General features: G+C 32.8%; 2 protein-coding genes across 3 annotated transcripts; one reads left to right on the top strand and one right to left on the bottom strand.

Moving 5' to 3' along the window:
• The first annotated feature begins 153 nt into the window (after window positions 1–153).
• On the top strand, window positions 154–22,270 carry LOC148285068 (glyoxylate reductase/hydroxypyruvate reductase-like). Of its 2 annotated transcripts, XM_088230581.1 has the most exons (11): window positions 180–509; window positions 13,044–13,106; window positions 15,244–15,327; window positions 15,457–15,540; window positions 15,670–15,766; window positions 18,143–18,291; window positions 19,803–19,992; window positions 20,065–20,228; window positions 20,863–21,027; window positions 21,108–21,233; window positions 21,749–22,270. In XM_088230581.1, the coding sequence occupies exons 1-11, from the start codon at window positions 266–268 to the stop codon at window positions 21,865–21,867; spliced, it is 1,485 nt and encodes a 494-aa protein (XP_088086707.1). In that variant the 5' UTR covers window positions 180–265; the 3' UTR covers window positions 21,868–22,270. The 2 variants fall into 2 exon arrangements, 1 of the variants encoding a protein (XP_088086707.1); XR_015823010.1 differs by lacking the exon at window positions 20,065–20,228 and having other exon boundaries at window positions 154–509.
• Window positions 21,918–23,766, bottom strand: Lamtor3 (Late endosomal/lysosomal adaptor, MAPK and MTOR activator 3). The gene is made up of 3 exons (XM_088230682.1): window positions 23,593–23,766; window positions 23,316–23,508; window positions 21,918–22,146 (listed from the first exon to the last, which is right to left on the bottom strand). The coding sequence occupies exons 1-3, from the start codon at window positions 23,634–23,636 to the stop codon at window positions 22,009–22,011; spliced, it is 375 nt and encodes a 124-aa protein (XP_088086808.1). The 5' UTR covers window positions 23,637–23,766; the 3' UTR covers window positions 21,918–22,008.
• Window positions 23,767–23,806: the final 40 nt, after the last annotated feature.

Raw genomic sequence — 23,806 nt, 5'->3', positions numbered from 1 at the left:
CCATAGACAAATTCAGAATTCAGCGGGTTTTCAACCAACGCAAAACCTTTTAGACATTCTTTAAATGCTTGCACTTGCCACTACTAAAAAATCATTACTGTTTGTAGCGCTACTGTCGACGGCGTGCGCCCAGCCACGCCGTGCCGGCCGGCGTGCTTCTAGACGAACCGCCAATTTATCCACTCAATCCGACTCAATCCACTTCCATTCGAAATCGCTGTCACGCTGCCGTCTAGTTTGTGTTTTTGCACTTTTTTTATTCGAAATGCCGAAATGTTGCGTACCGAATTGTAAATCTACGAAAAACCTACATCGTTTTCCGAAACGATATCCATTTTTATTTAAAGAATGGATCAATCGTGTTCAAAGTCCCAAATTTATGAATTTATCCGATGACGAGATTAATCGACTTTGTTTTGTGTGCATTAAACACTTCAACGCATTCAACTTTAGCCAATACAATAATATCCAGCTTTTATTGTGCTCTGTGCCTACGATTGGATTGCCAGGTAAATTGCATGATATTTCATACATAATTATTTCAAGAATTTGACTCATGTTACACGTTTATTTGTCATGTTTGCCTGCCCTGCAAATTTTTATTGACAATCTTTATAACTCAGGGAAAGCATACTTTATTAATCTGGACCCATTTTACAATAAAAGTTATTAGTATTTCTGCAAAAAAAAATATGTACGACTTAGGTTAGCTTTCCACTGTAATTGCACCTTATTTATCTGTCTTCTTTTTTGGAAGGTGGTGTTTGTAATTTGTCTTACAATTTATTAATCTGGTTATTATGTATCTACTATCTACAAACATGATGTAGTGCTTTTTCCTGCAACTTCCGACATTTTGTCTGTAGTCTGTGGATAAATTCGAAAAACTTCTTCGTTTTTTTATGGCCTTATCTTTTTTGTTCTGGCCAGTGTCGAGTTTTTTTTTTTTACATATTTACACATGTGTTAGTAATATAATATATACAAGTTATTACAGCCTTTCTTCTCCCGAGTGTATAACTGAATATAATTAAAATTTATTTGAAACTGTATTTATTTGCTCGAGTAAACTTGATTTTTAAAAGTGGTAGAGAGGTGGAGAGAAGTAAAAACAGGTATTTAGTTATGAATTTAAGTATATTAGTTAAAACGTTTGAAGGCATAAAACATAGTAGGTCCAAAGACAAGAAACAACAAATAAAGTGTATTAAAATAAAAATAATGCAAACTTAATTTTAATTTAAACTATGACTCTACTATAGGAAGGGAGGAAATAATTCTGTTACTTAAGTTGGGTGTTATGTCAGTTGATGCTGATGATGGAACCGTGTGATCTTGATCCCTTGGTGATGTGGTGTTGGATCCTGGGTGATGTTGACCCTGGAGGTGGCAGGCTGGCTGGTGGAATCGGGTGCTTGAAGGTTGCGTCAGTTGTAGATAGCTGAGAGCTAGTTTCCTCAGGGGGAGGAAAATACCCTCCACGTCTCTGTGGGTGGCAAAGTCCAGATTTCCCACGTCTCAGTGAGAGAGCCTCCACGTCTCAGTGGGGACAGCGTAATTGCAAGGGATGCAAGAGAGCAAATAACTCCCTTATGCTGCTTATATACTATTTTGATGGGTGCCTTGTGGTGGGGGGTTGTATCTCTCTCCCTATTGGTCGTAAGCTCCAGGCTACCCTTTTCCTTTGCCAGATTAAACTATGGAATTTATTAATTTAATTTAGGGAGTGAAATACCCACATAATATTAAGTATTCTTCGCATTATCTTCTCCTTCCTTTTTCCTTTATTTTTAAAAACTATTTTTATTATATTTATTATACCGAACTTACAAGAATTACAATAATACTATACTAACAAAGACAACAGGTTTTATTTACATTAGAATATCATTACATACATTTTTATTGATAATATTTAGACATTGGGAATGTTAACTATGATAGTGATTAACCTAAATACTTAATTAAGAGTTCTTATAATTACAAAATAATGAATTGGGAAAAATAAAGTCAGGTCAGCTTACTGTATATTATAATTTATGATCGGAGGGTGTTTATGAACAGATGAAGTAAATTATGAGCATGGACGATTATTATATATTTCTGAAGATGAATGTTGTATTAAAGTCAATTAAAACACAATTTCCAAAAAGATAATTAACTAATTTGGATAAGTTATTTATACTTTAATATTTTTTTAATTAGCGCTCTCTGTGAGATGGCCGGCGAAGCTCTATTTGTTTTTTCTAAATTTATCTAGGCGTCGCACCTTTCTTCCACAAAATGATAATTATTTACAGTAGTTATCGTCAGATGGTGCTAGTGGTACTAAATATAACTTATCACCGGCCCTTGGACTTGTGACGTACGTCGGTTTCTATTATCGAGATTATCCCTTCGCTTTGTCAACTAGAGGTGTGTAGTTCGCGAACGACCCTGTCATACTGACAAGGTCAGAAACATTGAACTAGAGACATGTTTCTTTCATCTCGGTCAGTTAGTTCGCGAGCGCCGAACTAAATACCTCTTTGTGTTATTTGGCTCTTTGTGTCATTTGGATCTTTCATATCCTTCGTGTCTTATGGATCTCTAGCTCATTTTGTTCATTCATTGAACGAGATTGTGTCCTTATCTCTGTAGTTAGTAGGTAGATTAGGTACCTACACATACACTCTGTATCTATAGTAGGTACCTAAATGCGTCGACTGTCTGCTTTGTTCTCCTTTATCTCCCACGAGTCACACTTGAAATTTAATTGACACTAATTATGAAATGTCACAATAAAAAAGCTATTTTATGAGTTATTATTTACGTTGAGATGAAAAGTATTCGTATTTCACTAATGCCCTCTAATGTGAACAAGAGGTTAGTTTGTTCACTCGAGTTTATTAGATTATATATTTTTCTGTTCAGTATAAATAATTACAGAAACCATTTAATTAATAAATTTATTTATTAATTCATGATAAAAACATTCATATTCACTAACCTAATAATGGCTTTTTAGGCTGTGCCTGTGTTAAACCATAATAATTAATATTAAAAAAAAAATAAAGTAAATTAAAATAAATAGTGATTAAAATATATCAATTTCAGAATAACAGTCCCAATCGGACGATATAACAACCTAATAGTTGTGGAATAATTTATTAGGTCAGTTATCCATTTTGTGCTAGAGGCCGATTAATGTTTTTTTTAAAAAAATATTTGTGAATATATATTTTTTCATTTGGCTTAGTTTGTTTTATAATAAATATTGTTGCCGACGTATGTCAACTTGGCGGCCCTTCCTGGGGCCTTTCAATATATTTTAATCAGGAACTTTAGTATGTATGCGAGGTACTACCTCCCCAATAAATACTAACATTTGTCGCTTTCCGGGGTGGTCATCGCCATACTGAAGCACATATAGAATAGAATTGAATAAAATATTATTGACTGCCTATAAAATTATTTACTGTGTCACAGAGAAAAATTATTCATTATTCTGTTTGAATGGGGAACTGCGGCCGGGTAGCGGGGGGGGGCGTCCTTATACGTGGCGCGAGAGAGACCGATAGAGCGGGCGAATGTGCTCGCTATCTCTCTCGCCGCGTGATTGGTCAACCTAGTACCGCCCGCTATTGGCCTAGCATCGCCGCCGCACGGAAAAATGTATTGTATGTATAGCCCCGCCGGGCAAATAATAAATCAGTCAATCGTTAACACCACTAAGGGCTTTTACTCTCCACTTCGTCTCCCTGCCTCGCTTCAACCAGACCTCGCCGCCACCTAGAATATTGGACCGCCGCTACCCCTGGACTTGGAACTCGGATACTCTTTGGATTGGATTTTGGACCCCGGATAAATTGGACCCTTGGCTACTTCCCGGGAACACACCCCGCCGTTACCACCGACGGAGAGATACCGGCCTTACAACCCGGTTGCCTAGGCAGCGATACCTCCCCAGAGCTTATAGTTCGTCGGCCGAGGCCTGCCTGCGCCCGGCCACTCTGCGTCGACATCAGCGCCTACAGTATACAGTTCTTGTGACTGGCGCAATTGCTACGGAAGCCAGTGATCCGCTGCGTCTGTTACATATATCATAACTGCACTCGTTATAAATATAAAAACCTATTTTTTTTTAATGTAAACCCTCTAAGGGATTTTAAAAATTAATTGCTTTTACTTTTATAAATAAAAAATTAATAAACCTAGCATGAAATATAACTTTCTTTTAAATAAGGTTTTTTTGTTTTTTTTTTTTTTTTATAAAATAATTTATCTGTTTTCTACAGGTTTGTGATATTATAATATCTAAAGAACAATATTATCAAATCTATAAAGAAAGTCATTCTGACAAACCAGCCACCAGGTTTAGAATTATTTGTTTTATTCACCGCTCGTACGCATTTGAGACACGAAAGATATTGAGACACAGGTGATACGATGATGCGAAAGATGCGGAGATATGATGACCCAAATGAGCCGAATAAGCAAAAGGCACATTCGTTCAATTGAATTACTTAAAAGATACGGTCACTTTGGTGATGCAGAATGGCCGTTTTCTCTCATGCCACGCAAATCCATACGACCCGGTAATTTTACCGCGTTTATTCTGCAAACGCATACAAAATGTGTTACCTCTTCATACATGTTGTAAAAATCCGACAAATCTGACAAAAGGGTATTATCACCCGGGAGGAATATCGGATTTAACATGGTGCACATATAAAGAATTCCTCAAAGACTCTTTTAGTGTTTATAAAAGCTCTAATAATCAATAATTTCATTCACAATTTCGTTTACTATTTTCAAGATCTCTAAAAAGCTATTTTATTCGGTTGGTAATAAATTCGATCATCCAAATCCACCCAACAGTACACCACGAATCGTGCATTTGTTTGAAATGTTGGTAGTACCGAATAGAAATTCAAACGACGCATATTGTTGTCTATGATTTTTCCCCCTCTCTAGCAAACCTTGAAATAAATGGCGACCATAAAATGGGGCGACATTTTAATCGTAAGGCGACTTTGATCAGCGGATATATTGTTTATATTTATCTCTAACTTCTGATCATTAATAAATTTCGGTCAATTTTAACCCTTTTTTTTATATGGTAATACGGAATACGCTTTAAACGCAATTGTTATATAACTTAATTTCAAGTAAGAATCGTCTAGCTATTTTTGTTTTTTTAATTTAGTGACTATTTATTCAATGATATAAGTAATTTCATGTAATTTGCATTGTCTTGACATCACTGGTATTTATATCACTGAGTATCCATTATTATGATTGTTTTCATATTTTAATTTTTATTTAACGAAAAATAAGAAGTTTTCTGAAATGAGCTGAAATTAATCATTTTATTTGCACCTTTTTTTTGCGAGTGACATGATTCGAACTTATTAATAAAAGTTTTTAAGACGACCTACAAAAAAATATTTTGCTCAAATACTAAGAAAAGCTGTTATAAAAATTCGAGCTGTTTCCGACCTGTCCGACCCTTCCGAAAAATATTATGGTCTTTAAAAAAAAATATATACATATATTCTTTGAAAAGTACAAACATAATATATAAATGTCCTAATATTAACGTATATCTAATTATTATTATAATATATACTAATTATTAACATTTCTAAACAAAATACACACACTTAAAATTTTTTATTTTAAGCTAACTCAAAAACGATTACTTTTTAAGAGCTAATTTATCTACTACACACATGTTTTATTAACTTACATTAAAATGAAATGTTTTTTTTGTTCTCTAATTTCTAATGGTATTTCCTTAAACCATCCAGCTCAGTGCATCAACGAGTTCTGTGTCTTCGTCTTCTTACTTAATACCGATCGTATAAAATACATTTAATCAATTGTATTTATTTTTTTGGTTTACAAACAATAAAAAAGAATTCACGGAAACATTGAAATAAAAAAATACACAACCTATTTTTCATCAACTACATGTAAACGCACTAATAAAATACATATTAAAACAAAATGACCAATATAACCCACTATTTTATAATTTAAATTAGAAAGGGTATAAAATAAATAATATGCACTTATTAGTGCAATTTTTAGTTTTAATGTAATTTATTAATTATTCGGAAAATATTGTTTTTAAATCAATACCAATTTTTTTCAAAAAAATCGAAAATAAAATATTCGATTATATCAACAGGTTAAATAATATCCATATGAACTTCACGAAGAGCCTTATTGGAATAGTAATGCACCGCCATTATTTGTTTCAATTAGCTTCGATAATAATATCGATTTATCGTTTAGAAAAACGGTTATTAAAGTAAATTTATGTATACTTCGGTAAAATTTATATTTAAATACATTATCACCAAACCCTTATCAGAACCCAATGGTGCATAGGCCCTATCATTGTTAATTTGAATGTTTATATTATTTTAATAATTATATTGCCATAGTAAAGTAATAATTGCATACAATAAACATTAACGTATGCGAGTGTAAGAGTCCTTGTTTACACATTCAACTTAAGTAAGCAGAATATTAATTATCAACAAAATTACCAAAACAATCAAATTATACAAAAAAAACAATTAAAAATACTTTATTGATAAACCACTTTATTTGTTCACACAACTGACTAGTTTCGGCTACAAAACTTTTCCCTCTTTAGGGTTTTTTAACAAGTAAACATGCATAATACATATATTTGGTTGTGTAAACAAACACAGTGGATCACAAAACAGTATTTTTTATTCTCAAATAAGAATTATATATTACGATGATCCACAATGTTAGTTTTACAAACATCTAAAATGATATAATTACATTATGTTCATCATCATCAAAATCTTATTTGCACCCAATGGTGCATAAGGTACTGGAGATGCAAGTAATGATGTGCCGCAGGAAAATTCCCGAGAGCCTAACTCCCCTGAGCGGGAGTACATTTCTCCACATACCCGAAACCGTTTTAAAGACTGTGGGTCTTCCTATCGGTTTTACTCATACAAAAAAGCAATATTTTTGTCAATAAATGAGTTGATCTTTTAAAATTTCCAATTTCATATATTATTTTAATTAAATTTAACTCTACTACCTTCACTGCCCCTTTCACTGTGAGTCTAAAAGATTATATGGATGGTCTTAGTCGGATATTGTCATTCATCCTTATAAACATACGTGTGTATATTGCAAGCATAAATGGTAGCAAAAACAGTATTTACTTGTTTTACAATAGCCTATGTCCATTGTAATAATTTTATAAATTTCGTAACATCAGATAAGATTATTTTTGAATTTTCTAATTCCGACGCCCTTCATGTAAGTCACCAAAAGATAAATCCTATATTGACTAAATTATGCATTAATCCCATAATAACCAATGAATAATTGCAGTGTAGATTTGCCATTGAAACTATTATTTTACGTAGATTATGGCCAGGAATCAAACCCAAAACCTTAAATATTTTAGGCGAACGCACCAACCACTACATTTCAAGACAGGTTTATCTCCATTCGATTTCCTGATTCAGATTTTTTACCTGCAAGTAGTCTCCGAGGCGAAAACACTCGTCCAGGATTCTGGTTCTATTTCACATTCAGAACTGTAATTTTTATCTGCCCGGACGGACGTAGAAAAAAGATGCATGTGCAATGTTCATAGTTTGTATACACACATAGATAAACATATGAAAAAATGATTCATATTCCAATTTATATACATATTTTTTATGTTTAACTTATTTTTTTTTATGAACAAATAACTTCATTATTGATGTTATAAAATAATCATTATTACATTTATTTACATATTATTCATACATTCATGTAATCATATATGTATGTGTATCGGACATCGCCGCGCGTGCGGTAAATGAGACATACAACGCGGCCTGTGACGCGGCGAACGAGCGCCAAGCATTAGACACCGACACCAAGCCGAGCGGCCCTTTTGCGGGCTCCCAGGCGAAGATGGTAGCAGCACGGAAAAAATAGTGGGAATGACCACGGAGAGGCGGTCGAACCCCCGGCCGCGACTGAAGCTTCCCGAGTGGCCGCCAGGGCGACGAATGGTGCTCGGACGAGAGTGTACGATGCCAGTGTTTTTATAGTAATATTTATATGTCAGGTTTTCATGTTTATTTTCGGCTAGGAGTCTCGATTTGTAATGTAACTAGCTGCCCCTTAAATAAAGACGGTAAATTATGTCACTCGCAGGGGCAGAAGTTAGAATATCGAGACCCTAGCCACATATTTGTATCAGATTGCGGGGAATCAGACCCTGTCCAATCCCATTAAAACTTATGTCACCCTCTTTATCAGTATGTAGGACCTTTCCCTGTATCATTTGTACATTAATTAAGATACGGGGAAGAGGCCTACATACTCGTTTCATATGTAAGACTTATCCCGAGGGAATTATTAGACCTCATAAGTATGAGAGTAAAAACAATATGTGAAATTGTCCAGCCAATGGGAGAGCGTGCTACGACGTAAGCCGGGAAAGTCCGACCCTTTCTCGCTCTCCCTTGCGGCCTATGTATGCTGTCTCGTACTGTGCCCGACCGTGACACTGTACAAATTTGTTGATAAAACCTCTGCCTTTTTTAAGAATAAATGTTGTGTATAAATCGAGATCGCGTTTTTATTGAATCTACGCCCTCTCGCCGATCGCCGAAGACCCAGCCTGAAGAAAGTTATCTCACCCGAGATAGCCGGTCAAATAGCAGCTGCAGAATCACCCCTATCTACAGTTCAACTGTATGCACGGCGAGGTGTCGTGTATAGTATGTGTGTATATGAGTACTTACACATATATTTATATTTTTGTTTTTTATTACTTTGTTGAAATTTTTAAATTTTTTCGAATTTGGATTTTAAGCTGAAGCGTTCTTAACAATGTTCTGAACAATTTTACATCGATTGATAAGGTGGTTGATAGCTTTCCTCATTAAGGTTTGAAAAAAACAAATCATTTTTCAATAAGTACACTTATACAATATATATATACACATCCATACATATATACACTCATACACACACCCTCACACACACCCTCACACAATATATATATATAGTCACCCCCACTAACATGTACAATAACACTGATGCATTATAACAAGTAAGTACTTAGTATAAATATTATTATGTTATAGTAAAAGTTATCCTCATAATGGCATTGAGACACATTATATATATATATATGTATATATTTCTACCGACATATTAAAACCATTGTATAAATTTTATAATGTGTTTTGTTTTTATAGTACACAAAGTTAGAGTTAACTCTAATTGACCAGTGAAGTTTACATATTATATTACATGCTAAGGTTATCAATTAACTGATTGAATTTTTCAAGTACGATGATATTGTAAGGAAGAAAAACATAAATAAAGGTAATTTAAAAATTAAAATCGAATTAAAAATGTTCTGTTAAAAATTTCTAGTTGGTATTTACATAAATGGAAATAATATTATAATGAATAAAAATGTTTACAAAAAGTAAGAGTTAACATAAATAAGAATAAAAATGTTTACAAAAAGTAAGAGTTAATATAAATAAGAATAAAAAAACAGCATTAAGTGCACAAACCATTTTTTTTGAAAAAAGGAAAAATATATATTTACTTACATATTTCAAGGGATTAAAAAAACCGATGAGAATCAACTTCAAAAGAAATAAAAGACAATAAATTTAAGTTCATTTAAAAAATTAATGTTAGGAAGATTGAAAAAATCAGTCTAGTCGGTCTAGAGGGGAAACGGTAAGCTAGTAGATTAATTAGTTCTAGGGAATCAAATTTATTATTCAGAGTTTTGTAAAGCAGGATCTTATTGAAGATATCTTTTCTGTATGTTAATGAATTAAAGTTATGAAATTTTAAAGAAGCTAGGTATATAATTTGGAAAATGAAAATTAAATTTGTATATATATATATATATTAATACATAGGACCTTACTCATAAACCTGGTATAAAGTTATGCCTAGGCATAGTGGTAAAAGTAGGATGGGAATACCATCCTTATTGAACCACTGTTATAAGGATGATATTTCCATCCGTATTCTACCACCTATGCCTGGGGTAACTTTATACCAAGTTTATGATGATGAGTAAGGCCCATATTCTTTTGAATTTGACATGTTTTGGATACACATTCCATTCGTTTTTTCATCTTAGGTATGCGGGGATCCGTATCATCAATGTATGTAAACCCTAACCTTGGAAGTGTTTCGAAGATAATGACAGTGCTTCCACATCCAGTACTTGAAATATATTTTATATCATTTAAATATACTAGTTGTTCCGGACGAGCTGAAAATGATGGAAGCCGCATTTGATTGTCTATTATGTAATTGTTTATTGTATGTTTATAAATAATGTTTAATAGTATAAGTTCTCGGTATATGTGAAAGCCAAGGGCTGAATCCATAATAAAGGCGATTTGAACCACTTTCGGGTTCGGCCTTGGCTATACCGAGGAAAATATAGAATAGGAAAGACTGGATTATTTATGTATGTATTTTGTATGTGTTTATTCATTGTGTATTCATATCTGTATGTTGCTCGCGCGCGCGCGGGTGGACGCCGCTATTTACGTGGCCGGCCGTCGGAACAGAGTGACTGGGGAAGGCCGGGCGAGTGGTCGCCCGTACCCCCACTCCCGGATGGTGGCTAGCGTACACGGCGGCGGCCACGCGCTCGGGCGTCGGGCAGTGCGCCGCGAGGGCCTTATAATGGGTACACTTAAAAATAAATGTTAGTTCGCTCAAGACAGTACTACTGTGTTGTACTCTCCGCTCCTGCCCTTCGCTTCCCGCTGGACTTCGTTCTTCACTGCTGCTTTCCGCCGTGACTGCCCTGACTGCGCTCGCCTCTTTGCACCAACAGGACGCGTTGGAAAGCCCTTTTCAGAGCCACTGAGGTTGACTTAGCGGTCAGTGCTTTCTCGGTGCACCGGGCTCAGGCCCCCCATTTACGCCGGGTGGGCCGATTGAACGGAACCAGGGAGACGAAGCCGCCACCCCCCCCTGTAACGGGTTGGTTACACTAGTATTAAAAATCGATAACAATGGTATATTCGTTTATTCCATGCAATCAAATAATAGAAATATTTTTTTGAAGTCTGCAAAACCAACACTTAAAAATCTATGTAACTAATAAAGAGTTTTTGCTTTTTTTATAAACAGGACATTAAAACCAGGATAAATTGTTTACATTTTATTTATTTTTATGATTTAAATATGGTTAATAAATAATATGTAATATATGATTCCGTTACTTCGAATCGTCATTCGAATATTCAAATTGATACTTTAGGAATGAAATCGTTCCAGAGTTCCCATCCCCTTCCGTTGGATTACCAGGTTAATTCATGATATTTCATATATAATTATTTGTTGAACATGACTAATTGTCGCGTTGGGGAAATAAGGTTCTATCAAACAAAATGTGTTTTTTTACTTTTAACTTTTATAGTCTTTATATTTAAATATTAGTTATATCTATGCAAAAAAGATTTTTCATTTCATTTCATTTTTTTGCACCACAACAGGCCAGGAGGCTCAATTACAGTGGTGAATTACATTACAGAACAACCAGGCTAGAGAAAAATCACATTTTTAAATTTTTATGTTCTCACCGGGAATCGAACCCGGAACCTTCCGTGCGTGAGTCAAGCGTCTTGACCACTACGCCACGGAGGCCGCCGAGATGAAGATGAGCGAGCTATGCTTAGACTCGGTAAAGGAACCATTGCTCAGGGTACGTATTCCGATACAAAGTTTAAATTTATCTTCAATTTTATCTCCAAAGTAAAATTAAGTTTTTTGTATGAAAAATAGAATATGTTTATATTTTTTTCCTAAAAATTTTCAATTACCGGTTACCAACGAAGATTCTTTAAATTTGCATACAAATATACACACTTTCGTACATAAATATCAATATTAGTTTATACTGTCTCAGTATATACCGATGAAGATAGCCATTAATAATCGCAACCCAGGAAGGCAAAAGACTAAAGCCGAATATTTTTCTAAAAGTGATTTAAAAGGAAACCCTATATGCCGAACTTGTAGAAATGATTCACACAAAAGAGGAATTTTTGGATTTGGGATGTATGGTTACTAGGGATGGAAACACTGAGTATGAAATAAAAATGATAGTGAGTTCCGGGAACAGGTTGAACGGTTCTGCGTTGGTAGAGTGAATGGACAGTGAAAGAACAGCTAAAAAGATTCAAAATGTGAATGTTGATGAATGCAGAAAACAAGGAAGACCTCTTGGTCTGTCATTCTCACGACATGGCATGACCAAAGCCATCAAATACTTAAGATGGGCATGTCAGAAGTCAGAATAATCAGCGTGTGTGTATACCACATTATGGTTTGTTTGTTATAAGTTAACTTCAACTGTCCGTAAAGGGAAAACAATTTTCTACTTGAATGTATATGTTTTTCTAAATATGTCAATCACAAGTACAATAAAGGTATTAAAAATTTTCACACAAATAGTATACACGTTTTCATTGGTTTGACTTTATAGATGATTTGAAGAAGACTGATTTCCTATTGTAATTGCACCTTATTTATCCTTCTCATATCTACACAATGGAATAGTTCAGTGCTACGGGAAGTTGTTGTGTTTTTAAAAATTTGAGTGTTTGATTATAAGGCAAAGTTTCTCGAAAAAAATGTATGAAAAAATCAATAAAAATTATTTTGATAAAAATAAACTACTTTGAACAACATCAAAAGTTCTTCTGAATCAACCAATAATAGAGTGTTTTGATAGATTTCCAGTTTTCCAAAAGCCAACTCTCTAATCAGTAGAACTCAATGGCCAGAACTTGTGACATTGCAGGTGGAGTAATTTCAAAATAACAAAACTTGAAAATCGTTTCGCTGATAATACGATACATAAAAATACTTTTTAAAGTTTTGATTTACCATAGCTTGATAGTATATTAATATTTTTATCTTTTTTAAAAACCTCTTAACTTCCTCATTGTTATTCTGTGTCTTGCATGTGGTGTCAGTAATTTGTATATATTTTACAGGGTTTGATAAGTCACCATCCAAAGAAAATAGTTTTTGTTATTTGACGGCTGAAAACAATCTGGGTAAGTGTTTTCTATAATTTTCACATTTCCTTACACCCCTTTCTCAACCATACATACAATCTCAGTTATTCTATTGCTGTTAATGCTCATCTACCTTCAGTCTTGTCACAATTACCGTCTTACATCTCACATTTTTTTCAATCCTCACTTAATCCTCCTTAGTTTATTGGTCGATTTATCCAGCAAACAATATTAGGGCAGCAAGTAATGCCTATTGATAAATGGTGTTATAAGGTATAAAAAAATAAGCACTTGCAGGTTGCCGAAAAAATTAGGTATCCAAAGTCTAAAATTTTAGCATATTTTTTCTGTGACATGAGGGTCTTAAGAATGCATACCAGACTGCAGGATCCATTCCTGATCAGCTTACATAACGTGTTCCACCTGCATCCATATTTTATACTTCTTCCATATGTTGAATGACGTTAAAGTCTTGAGTAATCATCACTTAAACCAGCATACAAGTCATAAGCCCTCTAACCCTTTATAGGGCAGATGAATTATTTTAGAATTTGAATTTCAAATGTTATATTTCAAAATACTTATTGCCCGCATAAAATAAATTCGATAAAAAAAATTATAATATTTTTTATATTTTCAGAAAAACTAAATTTTTCATCAGTCAATATATACCAATGATAGTTTAGAGTCATGATAAAAAGATAACTGATATAATATAAAAATACACAGATATACTTTGAAAAAAATTATCATTCAATTTTATATTATAAACAAATACAAATATAAGTATAAATAACAGTAATTACATTTTTTTTACGACTGTTTTGACAACGGCATAAACACATGGATTTCTAGGTTACCGCGCCAACTTCACGCAGTTGGAACAATAACTTAACCAACGACCGTTCTGGGCAACGTATTGAAGTAATATAATTGAAATTTCTATGGGCGGTATTGGAAATATGACCCTTAAAGCGACTGGTTAATATATTAACCGATTTCGGCCTTAGACCTATCAAGGGTTAAATGGAAATTTTGTTATGGGAGGACCATGATACTTTTTAAGGGTATGAAAACGTTAAAAGCATGCTTGTGCAACTCTTTTGAAACTGTATTATTTTTATTGCATTAAAATTCCCGTTGAAACCTACACCAACAATATACTGGATGTGGACCGAATACCTGTAAAAAAGATATTTCTACCCGGAGTTCAAACTTCACTCTACCCCAACTTAATTCCCATTTTCTAACATTGAGTTATTTTCAACTCATTGAAAATGGCCCCGTATTTGTGTAAATAGAGAATGGAAGTATTTCTTTAAAAAATGAGCCTCCTAAAACATAAATAACTGTAAATATTGAGTTCTTAGTGTGTTGTATTGTACCAGAGTTGGTGTTTCTGTACTGGTGATACTACTTTATAATACAAGGCAGCTAATGATTTTTATAAATCATTGTTTTGCAAAGTGTGCATACTTCGCATCCTTTCATATTTTCCATCGTAGGCCTACTGTATCTAACACCACAAAAGACAGGTTAATTGTTTTATTAGCCTCTAACTCAACGCCAAACTAACTAAATAACTTATAGTTTTATACTTAATTACTTCAAAGAAAATGTCAATAGCTATTAATATTGGTCTGCATATGTAAAAAATGTAAATAAAGTCAAACATTTGTTCCAAAATGATGTACCTATGGCATTCTATCCTCTCTGCCTATCCCTACAAGGAAATTGGATGGTTATTTAGAAATCTGAGGACAGCCACAACGGGTGTACTTAAATTACGAGGTCATAGCTGTAGACTCCACAATTCATTAATGTAGTAGAGATTCATTGTACACATAACATTGGTCCCAGCCACAACAGTGGTTGCCACTCGATATCTGTAGCCTTCACCTGACACTCTAAATGTTGACATTTGCTACTCAGGAACAAACAAAAATCAAGGCCAATAACCATTTATGTCATCTACTTGTCACCACTGGCGGTCACATCTGTCTTTAAGTGGCTGGTGACTTGTGGCTGTGGTGAGTTGCCCGTGAATGGGTAGCCTTATCAATTTAGATATATTAACTATAATTAACGCTTATCTAATCTTATGTAAAAAGATAAGGACTTTCTGCCTATAAATAAGGTTGATCAATCTTTTGATTTATTTGTTTCCATCAAATAGGAATGAATTCCGAGCCTTTAAACATGGACCCTGGAAAAGAGATTCCTGTGAGCTCCTCAGAACTTCCTGAAGCTGGTTTGAAAGGTAGCCTTATCAATTTATACTTATTAACTTAATTATTTACGTTTATCTAATCTTATGGAAAAAGATAAGGACTTTCTGCCTATAAATAAGGTTGATTAATCTTTTGATTTATTTGTTTCCATCAAATAGGAATGAATTCCGAACCTTTAAACATGGACCCTGTAAAAGAGATTCTTGTGAGCTCCTCAGAACTTCCTGAAGCTGGTTTGAAAGGTAGCCTTATCAACTTATACATGTTAACTTATAAAAAAATGCTTATCTTATCTTATGGAAGAACGTAATGAATTTCTGCATATATAAATAAACTTTATTAATCTTACTGAATTTATTTACATTAAATAGGTACAAATTCTAAACATTCAAACATTGACCCTATGAAAAAGATTCTGGTGAGCTCCTCGGAATTTCCTGAAGCCGGTTTGAAAATGCTTCGGGGCAAGTAAGTATAAGTAAATGATAAAATAAATAAAACAACTTTGTTTTTAATCACTAATTTTTTTTTCTTCCACCGACCAGTTTCAAAGCAAACAAGCTTCTTCGTCAAGGTTTACGTAACTAATGAATTAATTCCTATTTTATTTTTATCATGTTAACTAAATACTACACGTGGACCCAATAATTTAAGTCTTTTTTTCCTTGCAAGGGTGGTAATTTGATATCAATATTTTCGAAGCTAGACAGGAGAGGAGTAAAATAAATATTGTTTATTTGATTATAAAATTATTTTTTTCTTATTATGAATCGCTTTTTTAATTTCTAAGATTCGGTCGGTGTAAAAAAATATATATTAGCCGTTAAAAACAAAGTTGTTTTATTTATTTTATTATAATAAATAACCACAAAGTTAGTGCTTCAAATATAAAATTTATATAAGTAAATGACTTTGTGTGCAATATTTTTTTTATTTTTAATATAAAATAATTAAATTATATAAGTACAGTCAAACTTGGTTATTAAGAGGAAGATGGGACCAACTGAATTAGCTCGTTATAAGCATTACTCGCTATACCAGAGAAAGGTTTTTAAAAAAAATCTAATCACCATTGCATATAGTCACTAAGTATACAAATAAATATACGTATAGTTCATACAGATAATTGTAAAAATAAAACTATTTAGGCAAATTTTAATATATGCTCACAAACATACTACTTTATAAATTTAAAATGCAGATAAATAAACATTCTTATTTTTCCACAATATTTACATTGTGGATAAGAATTTTTTTTTTTCTTCGACTTTGCCTTTTTTCTAAATAGGAGTCTAATTTTTACATTTTCTCTGGTATTGTGATCATGTTCATGTTGGCTTTGTAATTGTTTTTCCAAAATCCTGTGTTTTAAAAAAAATTATATTATATACAAACATCATGGTAAAAAATATTATTTAAAAACTAAACAGCAAAAGCAATTTATCAACTAGCGACGGCACAGATAAAAAAGCTAGTATATAATGCAGTCGAACTTGGTTATTGTGAGGAAGATGGGACCACTTGAATTTGCTCATTATAAGCGTTATACCAGAGAAAGGTTTTTTTATACAAGCACTATTGCACATTGTCACTAAGCAAACAATTAAATACATATGTGTACATATATATAATTCATACAGAAAAATTTTACAGGCGGTAGGTTTTAACTGATCTGGTCTAGAACTCATTTGATATCACCCACTTGTAATGCTTATTGTGTATTGAAATAAGCCTAGAATATAAAAAAATCTAAAAAAACACCGTAAAAACCCCCGAAACAAGCATCTCATTCATAAACTACAAAAGCAGCTGTAAATTGTAACAATGTGCCGAACCGGCACTTACTTAGTTCACAAAACTTGGATTTTTTAAAAACCATGTGTGTTCATTTTTCAATATTGTCGGCGAAAAATCCGATTACGTACTTAGACACTTACATAGCTATCATAAACATAATCCGATCCCAACGCCCGGCGGTATTTATCCTTTACGTTAGCCAACCGTTTAGATTTTATTACTTAGCTTCTTATTTCGAGAATGATGTTTTTAGCAATTGAAGATTTTTGTAATTTTTGACAATATTTTTTTTCGGTATGTCCTAGAAGTAGCTCGTTATAACAGTGAATAATTGTATGGAGAAAACCACAAACTAAAATGTCGACTAATGTTTCCTCGTTACATCCGAGATTTCGCTATTTTCGTGATCGTTATAACCGAGTTTGACTGTCTAAAAAGTAGTATATAGTTGGCCTCTTAATATACTTATGGTTTTGTTATTGGGGCATTCCGTGAGGGGGAATTTTGAATATCCATTTGTCACCTCTAATTTAATAACAACATCGCTAAACATATTTCTTTACAAATCTATACAAACATATTAAGGAAACTGTTACACACAAATTTACTATTTAGAAATCCCATCAGTCACAGAGCTCTTTCCCCCGTGAGTCACAATTTTGTTTTTTTCTTCTTTCTATTACATGCGTTACAAAAAAAAATCTCATTTATAATGCGTAGTTTGGCAAAAATTGGTCTTCAAATGCACAAAGGTAGAAGAAGAGATTTTCCCGTGTCCCACCAGTCAAATTCATTCAAATAATATGATTACACAGAACATATTGGCTGGCTTTTTCTTGAAAGCAGCACATATAGTAAAATGGTTCTTTATCTTATTTTAAAAACTAAAAAAATGTTTTACTAATGTTTAAATTCTGATGACACAGTTACAACTCAAAGTTGGTCAAATTCTGGAATCAAATGTCTCATCAGTAGCAACGGAATGCGAATTAATACGAATTATGAAACTAAAATAATTAATTTCTTTATTTTTCCATGTGTTTTTAGATTTGAACTTTTACAACCAAAGTATAATGGCTTTGATAAAGATACTTTCGATGAGTTTACTAAAGAAATTGAACAATTGATTCCTGGTGTTGATGCAGTTATATGGTGTTCAAGGTTAAGTTTCGGAAAAGATCTTTTAAATATAGCAGGTAATCAATTTTTTTTTTGTTTCACAACCTCCTTGATAATATGTAATAAAAGATGCAGAGCAGTTTTACTATTTACATATTTGCAAAAATACAAAAATATATATATACACAATGGGTAAATTTCATAAAAATTAAAATAAAAACTTTTACAACCAAAGTATAATGGCTTTGATAAAGATACTTTCGATGAGTTTACTAAAGAAATTGAACAATTGATTCCTGGTGTTGATGCAGTTATATGGTGTTCAAGGTTAAGTTTCGGAAAAGATCTTTTAAATATAGCAGGTAATCAATTTCTTTTTTGTTTCACAACCTCCTTGATAATATGTAATAAAAGATGCAGAGCAGTTTTACTATTTACATATTTGCAAAAATACAAAAATATATATATACACAATGGGTAAATTTCATAAAAATTAAAATAAAAACTTATGAAGTACTGTTACAGTTAAAATTTACACAAATATTTTGCTTTGTATCAAACTTACTAAACAATTTAAACTTTCAAACATAATACGTCTAATCAACCATGACCCATCTCTTGTCTTTTACCAATACCATATTTAGGGGTCTGGAGAAAAATAAACAATTCGATGTGATTTAAACCGATGTTTCCGAAGCTTTTGACAAGGTCGATCACCAAATACTGTTGACCAAACTGTCTTCATTTGGTATTCGTAATCCAATTGTATTGTTCTTTAAGTCATATATCAGTGAAACGAAACCGTTCGCAAGGGTAAATAATTCCATTTCAAACAGCATCAATATATCTTTAGGTGTATCACAGGGTGCTCACCTTGCTCCAATCTATTCATCAATGATCTAAAAAATGATTTTTTACTTTATCAATTTGGCCATTTGCTAACGACACTAAGATTCTCAAACAGATTGACAGCCCTTCCGATTGTTATCTATTACAATCTGATTTGCTGTCTTTTAGCACCTGGTGCTCATCCAATAATCTACATCTCAACTTAAGTGTAAGCCTATGAGATTTTTTTGTCTGGAAAATCCAATTATATATGACTACTCACTGAACGATTAAATATTATCATCTCTGTCTAGTATATGAGATTTAGGTATTATACTTGACTCTAAACTTTCTTTTACAATTCAAATTGAACATGTTATCAATAAATCCTTAAAACTCCTTAGATTTATTAACAGAAACACAACTGACTTAAAAAAGATCAATACCCTTAAAACTCTCTTCTGTTCCTTAGTTCGCCCGCACCTAGAGTATTCCTCTGTTATCTGGGCTCCATATTGTAATGCTCACATTAAAAATATTGAATCAGTTCAACATCGATTTTTAAGAAAGATAGAAACATACCAGTCTTAATTTCTTTGATAACAAGTTGTCTTCTTTCATATGATCACTGAATTGGAAAAATAAACAGTTTTCACTGTACATACTTGACACTCATGACACAATGAAATAATATTATTTTATGGACATTTTGTCGCTATAATGGTGATTCAAATTGTAATGAGTATTGTAAATATTTTAGGTAGACAATTAAAGGTAGTGTCTGTAATGTCAGCTGGGATCGATCACATAGATAAACAAGAGGTCTTATCTCGTAATATCGTTCTTAGTAACACACCTAATGTGCTCAATGACGCAGTAGCAGATATGGCCATACTTTTACTTCTCGGGGCTTCAAGAAGGGTTCCTGAAGCCATCGAACAGTGCAAAACGTAATTATATACACACAAACTTAAATTGTACATTAAATGAAATGTTTTTTACTGCAATAGTTTTATTTTCAGTGGTGAGTGGCAAGTAGGCCCTCAGAAAATGTTGGGACCAGATATTAAAGGCAGCACAGTAGGAATAGTTGGTTTGGGTGGAATAGGGCAAACTATTGTCAAAAGGCTTCAAGGATTTAATGTAGATAACATCTTATATTGTGGCCACAAGGAAAAGCCAGAAGGTATTTTAGTTTGTATGTTGATAACAAAGTAATATTATAACAGAGACGGAGAAGGGAATATGGAAGTCTTTTGTCATTGGTCGGTTTAAGCGGCCACTTTACACACTGTGTAAAATTTCACCATCCTTGCTCTGTTTGAACATCCATATTTTCTCAATTCGTCCATCTGTTAATTTTTGTAAAGTTAAAGAGCCGAAACCTTTATTGATGGGATGAGATTCGTCCGACTGAACTATTTAAACCTTCATACTAGGCAGTGCTTAAACCAGTTGATTTTATCAATATTTTGTGATGTCGAAATGTTTGTAGACAAGGACTGGATTTGGACACCGCCTAGGGAATATGAAGTAATTTATGAGTGGAAATGACAAAAGCATAACGCAAAGATATATTTAATGTTTTGAACACCAATAAAATTATTGATAAAATTACACCTTCATTCTCTCTCAAAATCGGTTTTCTGCTACTTTTTTATGGTATAGTTAGCTTTATATGAAAGGGCTGTACATAAACTCTTCATCTATGTAAAAAAAATACATTAAAAAAAATTTGCAACATAACTAACGCCTTCAACCAGCTATGACTTTAATTTTCTTTTAAAAAATCCTTCTAATCTGTATTTTTTTATTTTCAGGAGCCAGGCTAAATGTAAAATTTGTGTCGTTTGATGAATTGCTGAAAAGAAGCGACTTTATTTTCTTAGCCTGTCCATTAAATGAGAGCACAAAACATTTAATGAATGCTGATGCATTCAATAAAATGAAAAACACCGCAGTCCTTATCAATGTTAGTCGTGGAGGTCAGTTTTTATTTCTTGTTTGAAAATATTTTTTATGCATACGCATTTATTGTATCTGTATGTTGATAATATTTTTATAGGTGTGGTGGATCAAGAGGCTTTGATCGATGCATTGATAAATAAGAAGATCTGGTCTGCTGGATTAGATGTCACTACACCAGAACCGTTACCAAAAAACAATCCACTGAATTCATTATCAAATTGTTGTAAGTTTAACGAAATAATCTGCATATTCAAAACTAAGAGTCTTGATTGAACACATATCTGCATGTAATTTTACACTCAATTTGTTAAGATCGTGTTTCAGGAGAGTACTCCTCCATTTATTATAGTTTATATTTCTTTGATTTTAAAATTATACACTATAGCAAGACTCACTTAAATAATCAATAACAGAAAAGTGCTTACAAAAAAAATATGTCTTAAAACTGGCAGATACAAAAACTCAGTGAATTGTTATAAATATATGTATAGACGGTGTCTACGTTTAAGGCGCGCGGAAGGAATGTGGTAATGTGTGTTAACGCTGCCTGGTTGAGTTCAATATAAATTGGCACCTCGATATTTAAGAATATAATATATTCGTGAATATCGACCAGCCAATTTTTATCTAAACTCAACCGGACAGCGTCACAACACACTACTGAATTCCTTCTGTACTATAAAATGTTAAATTGTTTCTATAAAATTCTATAATTTTTTTGTATTTTTAAAATTTTAGTTTTGATGCCACATTTGGGAAGTGCGACTGTTAACACCAGAAATGAAATGGCAAAGCTTGCATCTTTGAACGCCATTTTAGGGTTGAATGGGAAGCCCGTACTCACACGAGTGTCATAAAATTATGAAACCTTTTGTTTACATAGCTACATAAAAATAAAATACTAAAGTCGTTAAATGTTAGATTTTTATTACCTACATATTATTTAATGTTATGATAAGGTTACATTTATAGATTTTTTATATTTATTTTCAAATAACTCATGCTTCGGTGACAGCCAATTTTAAATCATTTAACAATGGATCTATATGTTCCTCTAATGACATTATGTGTCCTGTGTTGCAATTGTCACTTCCAATAAATGTTAAAACCAGGGGTAATTTATTTATTTGTATGACCTGAAAATTTAAATATTGTTTCATATTTTCTTATAACATAAATACAAAATGTGTAGTATGTAAGTAAAAAATCAAGATATTTATTTTAAATATAGAAAAAAAAAAAAAAAGTTCTACAGAAAAACAAGGATTTTTTTTCATTTCCTTTCTCCTTTTGGTATCTTAGTATTTTTTTACATAAAATCTTCAGCAAATATTTTTTCAATTTATTATTGTAGATAAAGTAGTTTCTCAATTATATCCCACGTTTTTGGCGGCTATATCTTATACATTGGTGTGAAAGTCTTCAAACAAAATGTTTATCCGGGAAAAGTGAAGATTTCTGGGAGTAAAAATTAAATTTTATTGGGGCAACACTTGCTCATTAAAATAATGTTACAACTACAGATTTATTTAATATTTTGTATGATACACTTTTTGATTGGTTTTTTAAAGCATTTTGGCATGCTCAAAATAAGTTTTTTGGTGATTTATTGCGGTATTTTCCCCATTCTTCGAGTCTTTTTCATTTTTTTAAAGAATCATCATCATCATTCCCTTGTCTCACCTAACAGTGCATAGGGCACTGCATTGGTACACCAATTGCAGCGTATCTAGATCATTTTTGTCACATGAAGGTAAGATGATCAGTCTTACGCTTCAGGTACTAGTCCAGGGACTATGAAATATCCCAGCGTGAAAACACCCTTATAAAAAAATATTGCGTATCAACCATGTCGGGAATCGAACCTGAAACCTCTTACATGGTAGGCAAACGCGCTGACCATTACACCACGAGGCCGACATATTACAACCAAAGTTATATTTAATCATTGCACCTGTAATAACTAATATAGTTAATTGTTCAGGAAATAATGAAACCATTTATCTTTTGATGAATTTTGAAGTGCATAAACTTAATGAAAAATACATTTAAAAAAGAAAGTTCACTTAATGGATATTGCCAGCGCAATGACGATTTAAAAATTCTGATAAAGACTGTTTTTTTCAGACAGAGAGATACGAGGTAGGTATTTGATTTGATCATTTATCATGATTGACATATAATAATTTTCATCAAATTAATAAAAACCTATCAAGATTGCAATTATACCAGATGTTTAGGTAAGTGCTTCTTAAACAATCTGAAAGAATCATTCAAAAGTATATTAGATAATGAAAATAACTACCTGGTAATTAGAATACATGCATATGACGGATTTATTCTTTCCTAATCCTAACTTGCTTCCTTGGTCGGTGGCCATACCAAATGTAGAAATGAAGTTAGGGCGGAGGGCCAATTGTGGCGCTCTCTCAGTGGCTGCTCTAACTAGTGGTACTCCATCTCTATCGGTGATTAGTATACAATGTAGGCCATTTACCCTGGAATAAGTCATGAAGAATATAGTGTGAAAATCAAATCACCATTAATCAACAATAAAATTACTATAATCAACATATTTGTACTTGTCAAGCAATTGGTTCAAATATTTTCTAAGTTCTTCGGCCATTAGTATAGCTTCAATAAACGTTTTATGTTCTAATTAAATAGGAAGTGAACAACAAGCAAGAATATTTTACTAAATTGTGACAGGAGTTTATACGTTTATAGTTTGACAACCGAACGAATTTTTTGCAATTTGTAATGTTTTATGTTTGACGTTTGTCTATAGGTACTATT

This window comes from Micrasema longulum, unplaced genomic scaffold, assembly GCF_059751315.1.
Source record: "Micrasema longulum isolate JH-2025_06_02 unplaced genomic scaffold, ASM5975131v1 h1tg000066l, whole genome shotgun sequence".
Classification (NCBI taxonomy): domain Eukaryota; kingdom Metazoa; phylum Arthropoda; class Insecta; order Trichoptera; family Brachycentridae; genus Micrasema; species Micrasema longulum.
Note: the sequence above shows the minus strand (reverse complement) of the source record. Positions and strands in the feature narration are given on the sequence as shown.

Bases quoted from the DNA above. Each gene is read 5' to 3' on its own strand.
- LOC148285068 (XM_088230581.1), top strand. From the start codon at position 266: ATGCCGAAATGTTGCGTACCGAATTGTAAATCTACGAAAAACCTACAT. The intron at 13,107-15,243 runs GTAAGTGTTTTC...TCCATCAAATAG, and splicing joins GACGGCTGAAAACAATCTGG to GAATGAATTCCGAGCCTTTA. The intron at 18,292-19,802 runs GTAATCAATTTT...TAAATATTTTAG, and splicing joins AGATCTTTTAAATATAGCAG to GTAGACAATTAAAGGTAGTG.
- Lamtor3 (XM_088230682.1), bottom strand. From the start codon at position 23,636: ATGGCCGAAGAACTTAGAAAATATTTGAACCAATTGCTTGACAA. The intron at 23,509-23,592 runs GTACAAATATGT...GACTTATTCCAG, and splicing joins TTGAACCAATTGCTTGACAA to GGTAAATGGCCTACATTGTA. The intron at 22,147-23,315 runs GTAGTTATTTTC...TTAAATTTTCAG, and splicing joins GCATGTATTCTAATTACCAG to GTCATACAAATAAATAAATT.